This window comes from Apteryx mantelli, chromosome 4, assembly GCF_036417845.1.
Source record: "Apteryx mantelli isolate bAptMan1 chromosome 4, bAptMan1.hap1, whole genome shotgun sequence".
In the NCBI taxonomy this organism is placed as follows: domain Eukaryota; kingdom Metazoa; phylum Chordata; class Aves; order Apterygiformes; family Apterygidae; genus Apteryx; species Apteryx mantelli.
This window is the reverse complement of record NC_089981.1, coordinates 30741953-30762939: the sequence shown is the minus strand read 5'-3', so window position 1 is coordinate 30762939 and position 20987 is coordinate 30741953. Positions and strand designations below refer to the sequence as shown.

The 20987-nt window shown below is 36.0% G+C and overlaps 1 protein-coding gene across 7 annotated transcripts in view; it reads right to left on the bottom strand.

The window, feature by feature from the left end:
- Positions 1-1147: 1147 nt before the first annotated feature.
- USP47 (ubiquitin specific peptidase 47) overlaps positions 1148-20987 on the bottom strand; it is a 58323-nt gene continuing 38483 nt past the window's right edge. For 6 of the 7 annotated variants that reach the window (XM_067296134.1, XM_067296135.1, XM_067296136.1 and 3 more), the window contains 14 exons: positions 18899-19011; positions 17852-17956; positions 16696-16903; positions 16143-16258; positions 14676-14795; positions 12488-13268; positions 10467-10642; positions 10199-10279; positions 8885-9000; positions 7441-7559; positions 4866-4996; positions 3292-3339; positions 3080-3210; positions 1148-2592 (listed from right to left, as the gene is read on the bottom strand). In XM_067296134.1, the coding sequence (XP_067152235.1) occupies positions 2418-2592; positions 3080-3210; positions 3292-3339; positions 4866-4996; positions 7441-7559; positions 8885-9000; positions 10199-10279; positions 10467-10642; positions 12488-13268; positions 14676-14795; positions 16143-16258; positions 16696-16903; positions 17852-17956; positions 18899-19011 (2420 nt within the window). In that variant the 3' untranslated portion in view covers positions 1148-2417. The remainder of the gene's footprint in view (positions 2593-3079; positions 3211-3291; positions 3340-4865; positions 4997-7440; positions 7560-8884; positions 9001-10198; positions 10280-10466; positions 10643-12487; positions 13269-14675; positions 14796-16142; positions 16259-16695; positions 16904-17851; positions 17957-18898; positions 19012-20987) is intronic. The other variant, XM_067296139.1, reaches the window with a different exon arrangement.

Below are 20987 nucleotides of genomic sequence, written 5' to 3'. Positions count from 1 at the left end.
TCCTGTTAAAAGATCTACTTCAAGAGAGCAGGGATTGTCCATAAACACTACCCTATTTAAGAATAGCATTATTCTCTCTTCAAGTTTCCTGATGCTTCAACCCCTGAAAGGCAAAACAGTTGATTCTCATTAGAAATTTCAGCAAGATTTCAGCAGAACTAAACTAATTAGAAACTCAATTTCTGTTTTTTTTCCTTTAAAATGCCCATGGTCAAACTCAAAGCAAAATGAATATAAAACAGATGCTGGAAAACATCTCCCAGAACACCCAGGATATATATGCCAATACACTTGTACAGAAGTGTGCTACTGGACAGAAAATCATGAAGATGCCCTTCAGTCTTCCATCCAGTTTTCCATCAAGACTTGCAGGTTTAAAAACTAATTGCTCCAAAGAATTTGCTCAGCCAAAGTTTCCCAAATAGCACTAGAGATTAAGTACTTCACTCCATCTCTAGTTTTCTGCTTCCCCAAATGTCTGAGCCTGAAGAAGATTCACGACACATTTGATTGATTGTTAATTCCTCCCTCCCCGGCTTCCAGGAACTCTAAGGCTCCTTTAGCAGTCTATATATACATGTAACTGGTAGTTTAATGAAGCTGTTCCACCTACGGGATGGTACTCACACTGTGCTTCCTTCCCTTCCGCTTCCATCTCACCTATGTCAGAGATGAGGCGGCGCAGACAAAACAGGAAAGGATGAACGAGGGAGCACCTCTGCACAGCCCAGGTTCTTGAGCTGCCGCATTCCTCAGGCTGCTTAGGTTGCTGTGCGTCAGTGGGCAGAAAGCAACTGCGCATTCAGTTCTCCAAATACCTTTGTCTTCTCTGGGAGAGAGAGTCATACCCAGAGCTACACAGAGCTGCCAGTCATACCCAGAGCCTACAAGTTTCACTGGTGAGGAATTCAATTCTAGAAAGGAAGCTTACAGGTGAAAAAAATTCCCTGTGAATATAAGCAAAGAGTAGCAGCAGACAGGTTATAAAACACCTCATGTGATAATACCCTGTGTACGAGTGTGGGTTATGTGTGTATATATACACATGCATACGCACAACCTTGAAATTCAGACCAACTGTCTTGGAAAAGTCTGCGTTTCCATGAAATAACTCTAATTTTTCAAAGAAATCCACAGCATTTAATGATTAAAATAACACAACAGAATGAACAAATGTTTTATTGGCATGTTCATTGTTGTAAACAGCATCTGGCATGAAAAAGTTTACCAAAATCTTTTGATTATTATAAATTAGATGGTTTTCAAAAAACTACGGAGACTTGTTCTCTATTGATCTTTATGGACCAAAGCAAAAAAATTGCTGTTCCTAGGCTTTGCAATGAAATCATGTTGACTGCATCAGTCTTTGCACCACAACCTGAACTACCAAGAAGTTTGTATGTTGAGGTGTTAGAGGTTGCCCAAATATTTAACTACATATAGCTATGGAATCAACTCCAAGAAAAAATAAAATGACTTTCAGTGGATGGAGAAGATGCAAACTTGTAATAATCTCAAAAACAAAATGTACAAAAAAAAGAGTAGCTGAACAAAACAAAAACTTCATTAACAAGGGGAAATACAATCCTAAAGTACCCAGCATTGTCAAACATAAAATGAATACAAATTTAAATAGGCAACTATACTTTCAAATGTACACAATGAAGGTTGATATGTGAAAAGAAATACCATGGTAAATAGCTGAACTGCAGTTCTGTTAAATGGAAAGGGCAAGTTTTATTTACACATTGAATGCAATACTAGAGCTGCTCACCAGCTTCCATAACCTATTAAAAAACCAGTTTACCTCACAACAGCATTTCTGCAACATGAGCCAACACCTGCTGGCAGCTTTCTAAAGACACTTGTCTTTGCCTGTCTGTTTGTGGAAGAATCTCCTAAAACCTTACACTTGTAGCGCTTCCATTACACATCTTCAACCCCTTGTTGCTGCTTTTCTATAACCAATGTGTTAACATTTACTTCAGACTCTCTGATGAGGTAATGTGTGTATCAGTGAAACAAACAGAAAAAAGGATTCTTTCATGGCCTTTGCACAGCTTTTATTATTAAGCTATGAATATCCTGTTTGAGGCTAGTTTCACTAGCTACTATGTGCACACTGTCCTCAAAAATTTCCACTCGTTTCCCTCCCCGCCCACTTTTTAAGTTCTAATCTTTTATTTGCACATCCCTTTTAGCTTTACAGTACATTTGACTATAGTGCACAACATGATTCCAAGTCAAACAGTGACCCAACGGGGCACTGCGCTTCTGACTGGGAACGCAGCCCAATCGGTGCTGGTGTCAGCGCTTTACACCTAATGAGTGTCCTGCCGTAATGGCACTACACAGTAGTAGTGAACCTTTTTTATTTTAAACAAAAAAATTCCCCAGGGAAAATGCTATAGCAAGTATCAGTCTTGAGTCAAATCTTTATTTGGTGCTCCGTCCAGATAAATTTTTAGTGCTTTTTCTTTACGAGGAGAGTAGGTTACCCGGTGTCCAGTTTTCTGCAGTCTGCTGCTTTCTTTTTTCATCAGTTCATTTCTCTGCTCCTCTGTTAACTCCATTAATTCTTCAGTTTTATCCCTAAAATGAAAATATATCTTAAAAAAAAAAATACATCTTAAAATTACCATTTTTCATGGCAACATTTTTATCCTAGTATCATATTTCCCAGAAAGCCACATAAATTTCTCAAGAGATTACTTCAGAAAATGAAATCCTTGCTCTCTAGAGCTTACAGCAAGACTCCCACAGATTCCAGTAGGGATACAGATATATACATCCAATCATAGCAAATATTTTTACATTCAGCATTATTTTTGATATTTTGGGAGGAGGAGAGACTAAGACAGCAATGCTGGTTTTCGTAAATAAAATAAACATCATTAATACTCAGGTTTGTAGGAAGCTGTGGAACATAAATATTTCAGCTCCATGTTTTCAACCTTCTCACCCTAGGTATTTTCCCCCAAAACAACAGAAGAATAATATTTTTAGGCTTCTGTTGATTTTATCATTCCTCAATCTAACATGTAGATTTTTACACCATTTATTATACTGTAATACATACCTATAAAATATTACTGCGCCGTCATCGCAAATGTACAGAGGCCAGACATTCAGTGTAGATACTTTAGGATTCCAGTCCAAGTCCTGGTGAATCTCTAGTATGGAAATGTCACATGGAAACGTTCCTCTACCCTGAGAAGAAGCAATTACTTGGTGAATAAAACCACACATTTACTCCAATACAATATAAAATGTACATATAATCTTACTAACCTTTGCAAAATCTATGTTTTCTAAGGGTATTCCACTTATTTCACTCAGCTGTAAAATAAAGAAAAAATGATGGTTTAATACTATTCCACAGCAATATGTTATGCAGCATCTACCTAAAAGTCAATAGGCATGCCAAATCTAGAAGTCCAATAAAATAGTCAAAAGACATCAAATAAGCTAAAAAAAATGCAGTGAAACAGTACAAATTTTTGACATTTTTGACACTTCTGCTGTGACAGCATATCACATTTCTAACCCCAACAGTGCAGAGGCAATAAAAAAAAAATAAACTAAAAGCAATTGATAGTATGCAAGTTCCAAAACACAAAGTGACCAGCTGCCTCATGTTAAACTGTTAGCTCCAGCAGCTGGTCCTCATCAGTTTGCCTGTACCAAATGAAAGGTATTACCAAGTTGACCTGGGACTGGGCAAAGCTGCAAACTTTGTCTGTCTAGCAACCAGAAAGAAAAGAGCTGGCTGAATACATCTGTTACCACAGAGGTGTCATATCCAAATTTGGTTTTACTGGTGGGAGCAGAAAGATTAACACCTCTCAGAGAAGATGCTGCTAAATTATTCCCTGCACATCAATTCTTCAGACAGGAAAAAAGAAGAGCCAACTCCCTGGCCAGACAAAAGCAAAGCCGTCAATAACTTCATTTGTATCTGAGGCACACAAAAAGCCAGTCCATAGCTTAACCTCTGGTACATACACAAATCCAAGGCTGTTGCATTCTGTGTTAGCTGAACAATGTTCCTCTTTTCAGCCTAAGAGCAAAACCCTAATGTATAAACACTGAGAATTTTAATAAAGTAAGATTTTTGAAAGACTTCCTTTTGCTGGCATCGCCATCCAGGGCAGTCTTTTTGCATCTGGGTATGCCTAGGTATAAATAATGATTTCTCTTAAGAGCTGAACCCTGCAATATACTGGATTTATAAAATGTTCTCAGCATGAGATGCTCTTCATACTCCAGATTTCTGTTAGAACAGCACATGGCTGTTTGCCTGTTAGAGAGGTCTTGGCAATAAGGGGAGGGGAAAAAAAACAAACAACCCCCCCCCATCACACTAAAGCCATTTTTCTTTCCGAAGTACAATTCAATTTACCAGATACCATTACACAGTCCCTGAGCAAGAGCTCTGAAATTCAGATATGAAGAAGCTGAAAGGTTTGCTATTTTGGAATACCAAAGTAATCCCTTGGGGAAAGAAAAAAAAAAAAAAGGTGACAAAAGTTTAACTTTGCTTCCGCAGGTTGTGTTTTTAAAGGATAATGGCCACAAGTTGAATTAAATTTTATGCTTCTTCAAAGGATTTTTTTTTTTTTTTAAATGCATGCATGCCTGCATTCTCACTCTGATACCAGCCCATTTCATGAAGCTAAAAGGTAAGCTGATAATTCCTATGGCTTTGGTAATGGGAGGGGATAGGCTCTCAGTTCCTGGAAAAAAAAAATAATTCACCAAGTAGCAGGATTTTGTAGCTATGATGTTATCAGTGCAGCACAACGAAAAATATCAATAAAGCTCTTAGAAACCGAAAGGAACGTGCATCATATTACACATTTTACCTTCTCTCTCAATTCCTCAACACTGCTGCTTTCCAGCACTACTTCCTGGAAAGAATCTAGTTTCATCTCTGATGGCCTCCATCGTCTCGATAGAACAGCAAGCTGTGACATAGATTTCATTTTTTCTACTCCTGGGAAAAGAAAAGAAATTGAATATAGTAACATCACAAAATATCCTATTTAAAGTTAGAGGTTTTAACATAACATTAGCATACTCAAATATGACAGACTGTACACATCCTGTACATATTTACACACACAAACTATCCAAGATTATTAAGTGAACAGAAAGTAGTGTACAAAGAAAAAAAAAAAGGGAGAGGAGAGAAGGGGGAGAATTAGTTGCACTTTTCTTTGGTATCTCCTAATTTCAAAGGTTGTTCACAGGCAGCATCTATTAAGAGCAATGCCATTTATTCTTCTTCACAAGTTGCTCCATCATATGCAGCTTGGTTATACATCCAATATCTACCCATCTAACCAGGGGCTGACCTCCACATCTTGCATTTGCATGACCTTCCTCAACAATCTGGTAAGCGTTCTTTACCAAAGTAAACTCGCCAACTTTTACCTCGGGATTTCACACACTAACTTTAAATTTGTTATTAAAATCTGCTTTGCACCTACCATCTTTAAAGAGTTTTAATATTTTCTCCAGCCTTTTCATATCAGTTTCAGGTAACAGAGATTCTTCTAATCTAAACAATAATGCTGTTAATGTAACTATCACATAAGCGTAAGTGATATCAAAGGGCTGTTTTTTTTTTTTTAAATCAGTCCATAATTTTGTCATTTAGCACGCAGAACTTGTGGCTTTAACAATTTTGTCTAATGTTACAGTCTCATTCTGCATGAAACCACCGACACTGTTTAAGCTTCCTTAGTGCCTATTACGATCTTGTCTATGACTACATTTGTGCTGCAATTCAACACTAACCTATTGTCCGAAATGAAAATGCAACCACTTAATCTCTCATGGTGTTTATTTCAAGTCTGAAGCAATTACATAAATTTTCTTTGGAACCAAAAAGAGTTACTAAATTAAATATAATTGCAATAGTATGATGTAAAGCTGCTATGCTAAGAAACTTAACTGTAAATTATTCTAAGTCATATCATTTAACTGTCTAATGCCTTCAGTGTTTAGCTGAAGAAAAAGCATGAAAGCAATGGTGATGGTGGAAGGCCCTACAAGCCCTGACTTAAAGCAGCTGCCTTAACTTTTCTGCCAACATCTGTGGTGCAGCAGGTACACACAGCTTTTAGTTCGCATGGAACATGGTGGGATCAGCTGCATCTGCTACAGCTGCATTAGAGCAGCACGTTTTGGGCAGGGCTAGGCTGTTACACAAAATAGTACAGAGCACCTGGAAGCCCCGTGATCTTTACTTCTGAATGAATATGGCATTTCTGTGAACTGGCTTGGCTACAGTGATCTACAAAGCTGTCACCTCCAAGACTCACTCACTATAGAAATAGTGCGGCAAACTAATCCAAAACTAATCTAAAAATTTTAGAACTGTAAAACTTTAAAGCTATCAATCAAGTGTGAAAGGACAGAAATGTCTATGGGAATCTGCAGGACTCCTGAACTTTCCACACTCATTTCAAAGTTTTACTAAAATTTTGACAAAGTGAGTACAAAAAAATAAAAATATGATTGAACACAGCTATCAAAAAATGCTTATAATACTAGTGAATGGAGTAACAATTATGTGAGACTTCTAGGCCAGTAAGCTTGTGGCTTCTACTTGCTCTGGATCTTCTTCATACTTCTCGTCTATCCTCTAACAGAAACATCAGAGAAAAACAGCGTTCCCCCCCACCCCCCCCAACGATGCTTTTACGTGCAGAATCAAAATTCAAAAAATATATGCAAGAGATAACTTTAAAAATGCCATATTTCTAAGGATATTTCACCAGAATTTAAGAAAGAAAATCTGCTCACTGAAATTGGAGTCCAAAATTATTTTGAAATGCTAGGTCTGCTGAAAAAAGTTAGTATTTTATAAAACCGAGTGCTTTTTCACTCCTGTCTGAAAACTACTGAACAGCTTTGCTATCTTAAAAAAAAAAAGTGTGTGTGTGCATGCACACGTGTACATATGTATTTTTCCTAACTACAAACATGACCAATACAAGTCCAAAAATTAAGGATAAATAAAAGGTAAGGTGCCAGTTAAAGCTCAAGTGCCTGTATAGCCTCAAGTATAGGCACTCTTACACTTATTTTTTATGTACAATAAAAACACACACATGCACAAAAGTACCTACAGATTGTCAAAAAATTTCCAGAAAACCTATGTAAGAGCATTGCTATTAAGCCTTTAGTACACTGCAGGCACAGAAAATCTACACTTACACAATCCCCTCACAGCTTTACACAAGCTTTTTTTTTTTTTTTTTTTTTCTTTTGCTGCTTCCTTTTGTCTAATAAAATTCTACTAAAACATCACTAACAGTAGTCTTAAAAAGAAAGAAAAAAAAGGAAAAGGGAAAAGCATTTTCAAATGTTTTCTGAAGAAAAGATCTCTAACATTATCTGTACTTGCTCTTTGCAGTGCATCATTATTACCATCAAGTATTTCTAAGAAGACCTCCCAGTTGCTTGAAATATTGATATCTTCTTCATAGACATGATAATCCAGAAACACAGTGCCTGGATTCTTCCAGGTTTTCTTTCGTAAACGAAACCTGTAAACATGGAGAAAACAGTAAGTTTTTAAATCAGCTCATAGCAAGCTACCACTGCCACACAGTTTAAAACAGAATATTTTCTGACAAAACTGAAATACAGCTCATTTATATGAGGTACATTATGTTTACCAGGTATATCTTTAGTGTTCTGAAATAGTCCCGACAGCAAGGTATCGCTCCTGCCTTGTAATGTTGCATCATTCAGAAACACAGGAGCACGGGCTGTGCATGCTTGTTCAGTGCAAGAAACGCGTAAGGAATAGTAGGAAGAAAAGGGTTTCCTACACAGGATGAGAAAGTAGTGTATTCCCAAACACCTCCCACGGTTTCTTCACTGATTTGGGAAGTGGTGGGGGGGCATAAAAGAGCATCGGTATCTGGTTTATGTAGTTAGTTCTACCGCATCCTATCCAGTCACAAGATAAAAGGATGAACTTTGATTCAGACACAGAAGTAAAGAACAGTATAAACTACCAAAATAGGATTAAACATAAGTACAAAACTTTAACTGTAATTGTATACTCCCATGCAGAAGCAAACAAATTTTGTCATGTGCCACGTAAGCATAGGGCACAGGACAACATGATCAAGCACAGCAGACAAAAATCCTCTGGCCCAGTCAGGGGCTGTACTGGTGAGGAAAGAAAAACCTTGTCCTGATCTAGGTCTCCACTCTTCTTCCCAGTATGCAAGGACCAACCCTCTTCTTCCAATGTTTTGCTCTGGGCTGACTTTTAGGCCCCACGAGCCTCAAGACCCCACGAGCTTGCTTAGAAGATCTTACAAGTTTGTCTTAATTCCTGCTGGAAGATCCAGGTATTCCACAGCACCTGCCACATCCCTTGTCACTGACAGCAGAGAGCGACTACGGGGAATCAAGGCCCCAAAGCGAGTTCAAACTTAATGAGATGACTGATTACAGATAAAGGGAAGGACAGTGTGCTGGATCAGCACTGAAAACACACCCTAAGACAGGATTTCAGGAAAATGTGCAAGACAAAACTCACTGCAGTGATCTACACTTGGCCTGAACCTAAAGATAAGAATGCCTTTTTGTGAACTATTTAATACTCTTCTTCCCAAAGAAAATTATTCTTACAGATACAACAATTTCTCATCTAAAGATCTAAAGCTTTAGTTATTTTGCAGGCAGAAATTGCAGGCAAGTAATATTCCATTTGATAGAACGATACCAAGAAATGTAAATTAATGTCTGTACTCACAACTTGATTCAAATATCACAGTAACTTATTTCTGCTTCTTTCACAGCTTCGTTTCTCCCAAGAGAGGAAAAACCACAACGCTGATTGCAGTCTCCTTACCTGTCAATTGTCAAGTCTAGGCCGCACTGTTCTCGAAGCTGAGGAAGCAGTTCCTCTTTCGACTGTCGGACGGTCATTCCTTTAGCAAAAACTGCATCTAGAAGAAACTTGCATGGCTGTGAATGTAACAGATACAAAGCGATCAGACAATTATAAATAAATAAATAAATCCCCAAACAAAAAAGAAACTCAAAACAACTCTCCTCCAAAACCCCAAACAACAGAAGAAAGTACATTTGCCTCCAGATCAAGTTTTGAGACCAGCCCATCTACCAAGCAAAATGACCATTAAAGTGCCTTTTCATAAGCAAGCTAGTCAACAAATTGATTCAAATTAGGCTTATCTAATTTGGGTAGCAGCCCTTTGATAGGTCATTCAAAAACTCAGAATGTCACTGCACAAATTGTCTTGTGTCTGAATTACTAACTACTAACATTTTATTAACATTTTTAAACAATCTGAAAAGAGCTTTTATAAGAAATAAGCCATATCATAACAACAATGCAATCTTTCTTGACTTTCACTTGTCAGATAAACCAGAGTTAGAAATGATTTTTAAATTAAAAAAATCTTATTCCTTTCTTTATCAGTTCAGCTGCATTCTCTTATGCTTATCCATTATTAATAAATATTTTGCAGTTTGGTCCAAAAAGTAAAATCAGAAGTTAAGATGCACATGAGGTCAACTTTTAAAGACTGCAATACCTACAGGGAAATTACTGTACAGGTTCCAAAACCATATTTTTTAAAATCACGTTTATACTTCTCATGTCTCAAAAGATGCAACAAGCAAGTGAGCTATGCCATTGCAAAAGAGGCTTTTTTTTTTTAAAGTATTTTCCTTCAGGATTATCTTTTGCAAAAATAACTGTATTATCCAGCTAACCATTCTGATGAGCACTGCCTGCAGTGCATAAAGGCAGCAAATTATTTTAGCACTGTACTACTGAAAACTGCAACCGCAAGCAAATACAGTTTCTTATTTGGCAAGAATTCTACATTGCTTTCCTACATTTAAGAAAAACAAACAAACAGTTATTTTCATTTATCCTCTATTCACACTGCAGAAATAAAGACATTTAAAGGAGATATAATAGATTACATTCCAACTGAATACTTCAGACAGTATGAGTAGAAATAACCTCAATTTCCCTTTTTAAATCCAAGAAAGCTTGCAGGAAAAAGGGCAGAGAAAAAAAAGAGTCTTTATTTTCTCTTTTTTTCAAAGATTTCAGAGAACAATCTTGGCTAAGGCACGTATTAATATCTTCAAGAATCACTATTAATTGATCTTGAGATATTCAATATCTTACCTCCGGCTCATTTACCAAAAGCTGGTAGACTTTGACTCTGTATTCCCCCTTTTTAAGGGCTCTTCCAAGTCTAATAGTAATCTATAAAGAAAATGGAGTATCTGTTAGAACGGATCTCAAAATCAAAACTGCATTTTGTAACACATTACCAAAAATGATATAATGATACAACCTGGCAATTAAACAAAAGATGTAGATTATGGTTCATAAATTTGGCTACATTGTACCAATATACTTTTTTAATTATTCAAAACCACTTCTGAACAACCTTATTGTCATCAGAAAATGACGAAAGTGTCTCATTCAGCCGAACACTCTCAAACTCTTGATTGCTGGCGTAGACTCTAAAGACTTTGAAGTGAGAGGATGGAACTCCAACAAAAGGCTCCAAATGTTGCTTGAAGGCAGACAGTGTAATTCTTTTATCAACATGCACCATCAACCCTAAGTAAAAATGAAGACAAAAATGACATGAAACACCAAGCTACCCCCCCAAAAGTATTTTGAAATATTATTTCAATATATTCACAGTTATCATCTGTAGTAAAACTACTGAAAAGTCAAAATTACAGTCAATGGACGTATTCACATTTTATCTCCTGAGGGTGTTGCTATCACCTTCAAGAGCCGTGCAATATTTGAAATGTTTATGGGCAGATCCTCCTGGAAGACACAGCAATTGCAAACTGCACCACTTCTCAGTCAGCAAACCTGCTGCGAGTAGCACCTGCCCCGTTCAGCGAGACCGCGGATAGTGGGGACGAGCCAGAGCAGCGGCAGGTAACCCCCTCCCCGGCTCAGGGGACAGGCACCAGCAGGCCAGAGTCGGGGCTGGCTAGGTACCTACCACCCCAACTTCTTTTTTTTTTTCTGGTTTTCAGGATTAAAAATTTTGGTGAACTCTGTGTTCTGGAAGAACACAAGATATCAGAAGGCAAGCTCAAGTCTAGATAAAAGGAGTTTTTCACTGAATATTTTTCTGTTAGAGTAAGAAAAACTCCATTCTAGCAATATGAAATTCTGGAAAGTAGAATGAATAGCTGTGTCTTTAGAAACTCTGTTTTTAAATACATGCAATTTGGACTACACCACAAGCTACAATATGACTCTACTGTGTCATGACTCAATGGGAATAAATAATACGCTATATATTTGTACTATGTAACTGAACATAACAAATAAATTACTTGAATTCTAAACCTGTTCATGTCGCCATACTAAAAATACATTAAAAAGTTTTTCTTTCAAGATAAACATTCATACAGCACACTATGAAGGTGTCAGAATTACTCTGAACAATTACATTTAACTAGTCCTACCAAAAAGGGGAAAAAAATTTACAGTAGTTCAAAATTAGCCAGAAAGGAAAGTTCTTCCGAGTATTAAAGATGACATTTTATTCAAACTTCTGTAGCAGCTGCAATTAAATTTCTGTCACTGTGATTTTAAAAGCAAAAATATTACTGTTTACAAAAAAAATTGTCAAGAAGATTATTTGACTCCTTATCTATTATTATAATTACATCAGAATTTCTGGATTCATAGAAAAATCTTTGCCTTTCAAAAATATCTTACAAATATCCTGTTAGTCTTTAATTATGCTTCTGTTCATTACACAGCATATGCAGGCACTGAGCATTGTTTTAAAATGACTTATCTTTTATATGACAATTAAAATACTTCTTAGGCTTAGCAAAAATATTCTCTTGTATTGTACTGAACTTGTATTGACATTTTTACACCCATCAGCCATGTACTTCATTGTAACTAGAGTACTTTGATTACTGAAGAGCAGCAGTCTATTGAAGAATGAGCATAAAGTAAATCTGAATTTTCTTCACATTAAAATGAACAAAAGTTTTCAGGTTTGCTGCTGTAAATGTTAATAGAATTATTGCTCCGTGAGCAACAGTAAGAACTGCATTCTGAAACAGGCAAATCAGCATCAGATGCAACTACTTTCCTTTTGCTGGAAGACACCTCAGTGGGCTCTCCAGAAAATACTTTCAATAAAAGGAAATTCATGTATCACAACACACAACTTCTCATTTTCTTAAAAACAAAAGCAAGACATAATGTTCAAATATTTAATCACTCTTATTACAAAATCAAGCTAGGTTTTAGCTGAGTGAGATACCACATCTCCCATTTCTGCGCTTTGATTAGTTTTTATTTGGAGTATCAAAGCTAAGTTTTCCAATACTGTCATTAGACTTTTTAAACAGAATGTATCATATAAATAGTAATAAAAGCTAGGTTATTTTAAGGCACTTAAAAAAAAATACGTACATTTTTGTCCTTCTCCTGAACCTTCATCTGCAGTGTAGGGTTCTGACTTAAAGTACATATATTGTGCTTCTCCTCTACTCTTGCCACTTTCATCATATTCACTGTCTGTTCCAGAATCTTCTTCAGCTGTATCCCAGGTTTCTTTTTTCCCCTGATTTGCTTTCGATCGCCTACTGCTTGTGATACTATGAGAATCCAGTCCATTCGCCAAGGGAATCGGGGCATTGTCCACATTGCACAAAGTATCGCTGCTGTGACTGGAACTCAGGATGTCGCTGTCCACTGAACTCGTGCTCCTGTCGTTATTCACGTCCGAATCTGACCGCTCCTCAGACTGGAGGTTTTCTGGATCAGAAATCTGAATTTGGTTTTCAAGTTCTCTGTTTTCTGCTGATGCTGAAGAGTCTATTTCATTTAAGGGTGATTCGATGTTTTCAAAGTCACTGGCTTCTGTGCTTTTGCTGCTATCCCCGTTATCCGCCTCCTCCTGCTGCTGCTGCAGGGAGTAGCTTTTAAGCTTTTCAGTGCTTTCTTCCAGAACTGCATTTACATATTTCATATTGCCAACAGGTCCTTTCACTCTTTCACAGACTTCATCCAAGTTGCCTGAATCTCCACTAGACTTCTGATAAACTGTTCGTCTGAACTGAGATCCAGGAGACTGCTCTGGTAATGAAACGTATAGTCTGATTGTATTTGCATGACGATCCAAAAGCTTCCATAAATGAGAGTCTGTATATGCCGCATGACGATCTAAAGAGTCTGAGCTCTCAATAAATACCTGAACATAAAATACAGTATTTAATCATAAAATATTATTTAAAGTAATAGCAAAAAGCAACAATAGCAAACACAGAGGATTCATCATGCACTAGAAGTTGTATCAATATGCAAGATCTTCTTCAACCAAATATATTTTAAAATACACTTTTGGAGAAAGACACAATAAAGAGTGTATAGCTTAAGAGCCATTTCATTCTTCCTTATTTTCATAATCATGTTAAGATTGAAGTGAACTGTAACCAGACTGACAGGCTGCAAAATAAGCACAATTAAAAAGAAGAAAAAAAAAAAAAGTATTCCGGTGTTCAGAAGGATATTTATATACCACAATATATACCACAACGTGCACCCTCAATCCATACAGTAATACTACTTATGGCAGTATCTTTGTAGTACAAATAGTGAGGCTAACAACTACCCCTTTAAAGTCGGCAATCTTTTTCCCTGGTTAATATATAGTATTATAAAGAAGAAATCTTTAAGTGTATAAAATGGGTAAATATAAGGCAATTTAGAATACAAGTAACCAAATTTCTCTTCCCCCTTTCTCAAAGACTACTATGTTGCAGTGACACTCTGGTTGAGACAACTGAATAACAAGTCAATCAATGCCATTCTTTTGTTCAGCTATAAACCAACAAAGCCTTCATTAATCTTTGGCTTATCCAGGACAATGCGTTCTTGAGCTAAGCTTCAGAGCCAAAAGATGCTTAAAACAGAAGAAATGCACATGACTAGTGACTGGAAACTATTACTACTATAGTAAGAAGGGCAACACTACAGATGTTACTGAAGTACTAAAGTTACTTTTTTCTATACAACTATCACTGGAAATATTTACTAAAGGCTTTTTTGTAAAAAGCAATATAAATTCAGTTAGGGGAATTTACACAGTCGAAGTTACTGGATTTAAGGCCAGAACCCACCAAAAAAACCCCACTGTTAGTGTTGCAGTTTGTTTCTCAAGAGCTTTCATACTGAGAGCAGGCGTAGCTATTCAGAGTGTTTAGAAAACAAATTAGATAGGTTTCATAGTAATACACCAACCCTTCTGCCCTAAAAAGAGTTGACTTTCACTGAACCTTGGTTCAGTAAACCTGGTGAATCTTCACCATAAGGTTTTTATCCTCACCATCATTTTGACCTCCCAGTATCAACCAGAGTTTTGGTTCTGAATCTGCTCTACCTTGTTATGTACACTTGGTTTCATATACAGCCTGCAGTATCATCAGGACCACAATATTTCCTAGTTATCAAAAAGACAGTAAATTATACATAGGAGAAAAGTGAAATAATTGACAGTTATCCATTATAAATCCTACACAGATATCCTTAACTTCTACAGCACAACAGTAAAGCCTACAAATACAGTACAAAATGAAAGATTTAAGATCAGAGGACATACCTTGTTGCTTCTAAAAAAGCCTTCAGCTTTCAGGGTTTTGCTGGACACATTCAGAAGACGCAAGTCATTGTAGCAACGTTCGAATACTACCCGCATCGTTTCAGCAGGCAGGTGCGTAGCCTAAAATAGGACATTGACAGTAAGTAAGGTAATATTTGCATTATACAATTTTTTCAAATATTTGAATGAATATTTCTAGAAGTATTCAAAGGAGAAAGTTTGTTTATTGACTTATTCACCCCAAAGGTAGAAATGGTCTAATTAAAAATTACAAAGACAGCAGGGGGAAAACCTCCCAAACCCCCTCAGTCCCAGTCCCTTTCCTCCATCCTTTGACAGATAGTTTTTCCCATAAGGCAGAAAGACAAAAAATGCCCAGATTTTCTGAGAACTGGCAAATTGTTAATTCCTATAAAAAGGAATCAGTCTTATTCCTCAGGGTATAAACCAACTGAAAGCATACATTATTGTCTAGCATCAGGTTTTGTACACTGTTCACTTAATTCTCAGACTGAAATAAAATTATTGAAAACAAAAATTGCATCTATTTCAAGACCTACAAAATATAAAAATGTTGAAATTGTTTCCGTTTCAACCACTTTTCATAACTAATACTATGAAAGTTACACCAATCAGGGAACTGAGTTACACAGAGCTGATTTATTAAAATGGCTGCCTTTTCCCAGTGCAATGGAAGCAGTAAAGTTCCATGGTGTAAGACTATCTAAAAATCAATCCTGTATCTTAATGACAAGGGGCTGTTGGGATGAAGAGGAGGGTCTGTGGGGAGAATATGGACAGCTTTGGATATTAATTTCGATTACTAAAGCCAACAGGGGAAGTTATATGTTGGTTCAGCTGTATGGTAACAGTTCACTAGTTCTGGCACTGACAGGATAACTCAGTGAGATAATTCAACTTACTAACCCATAAGGACACAAACTTGGCTTTACAGAATCACAGAACTGCTGAGGCTTGTGGGCACCTCTTGAGATGGCCTGGTCCAACCCCCCTGCTCAAAGCAGGCTCAGGTAGGGCAGATTGCCCAGGACCGTGTCCAGTCAGGTGTTGAATATCTCCAAGGATGGAGACTCCACAATCTCTCTGGACAGCCTACACTAGTGTTCAACCACCCTCACAGTAAAGAAGGGCTTTCTTGTGTTCTTTCCTAAGATGCATACTGTCTTCTGGTAAGTTAGTAAGCCATTTGGCCAGATAGTGGCTAAGCTGGTACAAAAGACAGTGAAGAGCTATGGATGGAAGCAAGAACCAGACTGCTGCTCTTAGCAGCAGTGAGCAGATAGACAAGCTCAACTGTAACAACTAACTAAACCCTTACACAACGCATAGCACAAATGAGCTGTAGCAGGTGCAGGCTCTCATCTTATATATTTAAATTATGACATATTTTTACAATTAGACTGAATTAAAATTTTGTAATACAATGCATGAATGATTGTAAATTACCTTTGAAATTAGCTGTTTGAATTCTAAAACTGTTTGATTCAAATAAGCTCGTACGCTTATTGGAGGAGCAACAGATTCAGTCTTTAGATCAACTACATGAACCTTTACCATGACCTCTGTAGGAAAAAGGAAAAACAAAACAAAAGCACGTATACGTGAGAGAAAATTCAACAGAGAAAAAGATCCCACACACATTTGATGTCCGATGTACTGGTTAAGGGATTTCATTAAATATATACAAACAATAATGAATTTTAAAAGCAGTCCAATTGCAGAATTCCATTTTCAGACGAATTTTAGCGCTAAAGAGGTAAAAATGTTCCATAGCTTGCCAAATTTTTGAACACCTTTTAACTGCTTCAATTAGAACGGCATTTGCAACACAGCACAGTACATAATTTTGAATATTGCCGATTTCACAAAATCTAGTATAAGAGCTTTTCTTCTCTCACACATCATAAGGAGGTTCTATTTTACACAACTTTTATTTTCATACCATCACACAGTGTATGATTTTAGTGCATCTTTAGCTGTATGCAATTACATGACTTACCACCAGGTTTATAGCACTGGAAAAATTGGTCTGGTCTTCTTGTTTCCAATAGTAAGTCAAACATGTAAGTTGATTTGACCCCTCCAAGTAATAAACCCATTGGCGTATCCTCTTCTCCTTCATAAGATCGCTCCAAGTAGTCATGGAACTCATCATATTTAACAAGACGACAGCAATCCAAAGGAACAGACTCTTCTAAATCCATTAGCTAAAAAGCAAAAAACGAAATATTGTTTAATAATGGCTTATTTGTAGGTTTAGCTTTTTTCCTTGTAAACTATTCATGTACATCCAGGATGAATCTATTACTTACACTTGAATCTACAAATTTCAATTTGGTTCAGAGGGAAAAAAAAAAAAAAAAAAAAGTGTATACAAGTGTGAAGTTCTCTTCAACAGAGAAGCCTGCATTGAGATTCAGAGAAGTCAGAAGACAGAAATTTGAAAATACATACAGAAGCACATGAAGACAGGTCCCAGAAATACATTCAGACAGATGAAAACACTGCATAGCAGTTGTATCAAATGGCATCTTAAGAGGCCAGATGGAGTCATATACACTAATCATCATCTTTCACACATCTCAAGAAGGTGTTAACTCTCTCCAAGTCCATACTGCCTTGCTGGCACTGTTCCAGCGAAATATGTATATGACAAGAACAAAACAGTACAAGTAGGTTCAACTCAGCCCTTCAAGCAAAAATGCAGGCCTTCAATTGCTGCCTCTTTTTGGAAGACAAAGATTGACAGATATGTAGGTGGCCAATGATGTCACTGTATTAGTTATGCAGAAAGTCTCCTGAAAGAATTCCCTTAGTACAAATCAAATACCACACTTTTACTGCAATACAAATATAAAAGTTCAGCATTCTTTCAAATTATTAAGACTACAGACCAGTAGCTCTTACTATCTGATTTTAGAATATTGGTATGTAAAGTCATAATGCCTTTTAAAAGGATGCATCATCCCAATCCCAGACGTCATCTGATGGCTACTAACAGAAAAAATTGGCCAACAATTCCCAAACAGAAGGAGTCCTCTCTTAGAAAACCCACAGCATTAGAAATTTAAAGACTGATGATATACAACAGCAAAAATACAAAATGGCAACAAATTACATCTAAAAATTTAGCTGTGCTGTTATGCATGACATACCTTGTAAGCTATTTCAACAGCTTCCTTCAGTGTCCTGTCCTTATGAACCTCTAATTTGTTCTCCATCATTATTTGTTTTATAGGATGCATGCAGAACAATTTAATCTATGAAATACAATAATAAATTAAACAAAAATTATCACAAAGGTATTTGCAAATTTCTTTCATATTAGAGTACATTTAAATTTACAATCCTATTTTCAACAAATCCAATATAAAATACATCTCTAGTTCTACTTCAGCTATGGGACAGTTTCTATTCAGCTGGTTACACAACTGCAAATAGAAAATATCAGGGGTACAATAGATAGCATTAGGGTATATATTTATGTATTTATATCTTTTTGCAGGCTGGGGCATAAAACGATAATAATCAGGATGTCTTTAAACGCTGGACAGTATACAAACTAAAAATTAAAAGCACATCCTCCAAAACAAAATGCACATAGGAACAATGGATATGAAATTCCTTTTTCACATACATAGCTACATATCTTATAGCTGCAGAGAACTTTCTAAGGAAGTAATTGACTGATTCTCAGGCAGAACAATTCACTGACATAAGTATTGATCACCTGAAGTCACAGACATATATTTTGCTTACTATCATCAAATTTGTCTTTAAAAAAAAAAAAATCCATCTCCTTCTGCTGAAGAATTAGTTACCCAAAAATCAGGAAGTGTTCTTTCAGAAAGCAAAGGGTCACAATATTATATGAAAAGATTTAACAGCATGAGACAGCTAACATATGGCATGGCATTGTTTGGAACTCATTTTGCTTAAATCAAGGGATCAACAGATTTACTAGGGTTTTTTTTAATGCTAATTCCAGTTCACATGGAAAGTATGAACTCTACAAGACTCACTCTGGTGACCTCTAACAGATCCTTCTACTCTGTACAGGCTTCCAGCAGGTATACAATTCATTTTAAAGAGTTATAAATATGAATAGATTTATTACAAAAGAGTCATGGTACTGTACTAACAATTTACTTTTTCAAATTCTTACTGGAAAAATAGTTACATTATTCAGTAGAAATTCTAACCTTGCAAGTGTTGCGCTCAATTTCACGCTGTCTCTTTTCTTGTTCTTCCAATTCTCTCTCTTTCTGTACCAATTTTTTAATATGCTCTGGATATTCATGTGCCTCAAGAAACTCTGCCAGTAAAAAAAAAAAAGAGTCTTAAAATCATATCAGAGAAATATAATTCTGGTAGACTTCTTAATTTAGTTTTTCCACTATGGCCAATATCTTAGCAATTATGGATAATTTAACTAGTTACCTTTCTTGCTTTCTTCCCTCTCCTTTCCCCCCAAATTTCCCAATAAACCATGTCACATTTTCTTTTTCATGTTTTAAATGAAGCTGATGTCAGCCCCTTTTTTTTCTCCCCAGTTATGTACCAAAAATACCAGTTAGGCCAGAAAATGCTATTATCACAGGTAAATTAATACAGTCTCAGTAAAGTAAGTTTTGCTGTTTTTAAAGGAAATGTGCTAAGATTGAAGTATATAAAAAACACTTGAGTCATTTTTTATTATACAGGAAAATTTTGTTCTAGAAGAAGAATGAATAACCTGATAATAAATATATGACATATTGTCTATACCGTGATAAAATAAATGTAACGCTTAATACAGATCACTGTACTACATGAGATTTTGTTCCATAAAGACAAAAACAGAACATGCAATACTTCATCAAGTTAAAAACGAACAAACAAAAAAAATTAAATTGCAAACATAGTTGTCTCCCAGTCCCAGAATCACATCTATCCCAAGGAATGGGACAAACAGTTTTTGAGATTAAAAAATGCGTTTGACATAGCAAAGAAACATGAAATAATTGAGACTCATTTTTGTTATTTGCTTCTTGAGGCATTTTCAACCACAGCACTTGTGTGAAAATCTATTCCTAAAGACAGCTTGGCCCAAAGATGTTCTTTACATGATTGTTAAAATAATAGTTTTGTTTATATTCTTAAGCCATATAAAACTTACAATCACTGCTTCTTGTTCAGAATGAATAGTATTGTTTCAGTCAAAATACTGAAACAATTTAGTTTTATTGTTCTTAAGACTTACTACTTCATCTGTTGGTTCATAAAAGGCTTTGTTCCAACAGTATCCTACTTGTGTTGAACCCACTTCAAACCTGTATAGAGTATCTACTTCAGATACTTTTATAATAAAAAAAGTATTTTTTTAAGTAATTGTACAGTTCCTTAAGTATCATGAATTCTCAGAACAAACAGAAGCCAGAAAAATTGATCCTACAGAACACTTAGGTTTTTTTCCTATTTCCTCAAAGAAAATGCCATTGTTCAACTTTATGGAGAAAACAGTGCAAAAGGTAAGTATTCCTAATATCACGTCTGAAAGTACTGTATGCAAGATGAAACAATTTCTGCTAAAAAATAGATGCAGCTTGTGTTGATTAGGATGTTGACTTGAAATGAAGAATTAGCTCAAAAAATCCCTTCTTAAATCAGTATACAGATACAGAAGTAGTTGCAATTCTTCTTTTGTTAATTTGAGGTTATTTTTTTTTGTATAAGCTTAGTTTTTTTAGTGTGTATTCCAAGAAATGATTAAAACTTGTTTTACTTGTTCTTACACAGTTAATTTCTTTCCTTATTCTTGCTAATAGTCACCCCAAGCTTCTCATTGAGCAATTCAAAATGTTATCCCAACAAACATTTCAAGGAATGAGGTAATTTTTGTTTCCCTCCTAAAATATTTACAGCAACAGAATGAGATATGCAAAATGTTATTTGCAAAGAGCTTTTACTCCCTCCTCACTTGACATGCAACTTCATATGCACATAAACATATCTGAGTATGTCCTATCATTTGTATATTTAGTTCTGGAATTCATCAACTCTGTGCAAAAAACAGATACATGTTACATGCTGACGTGTTACAAACATAACAGTCAAATATACAGATCTTTTGTACTCTTGCATGTTCCTCAAAAATAATGAGTACTCCCCAAATGGGACTACCCGTTGTGAGGTGCTGATGGGAAAGGGCCTTTGGTGCAGTTCCAAGATTCCATTTGAATAGTAAGATACAATTCCAGTGTACCAAAATAAAAGTAAATGAAATCCAACCACCAAAATATTCTCCCTACA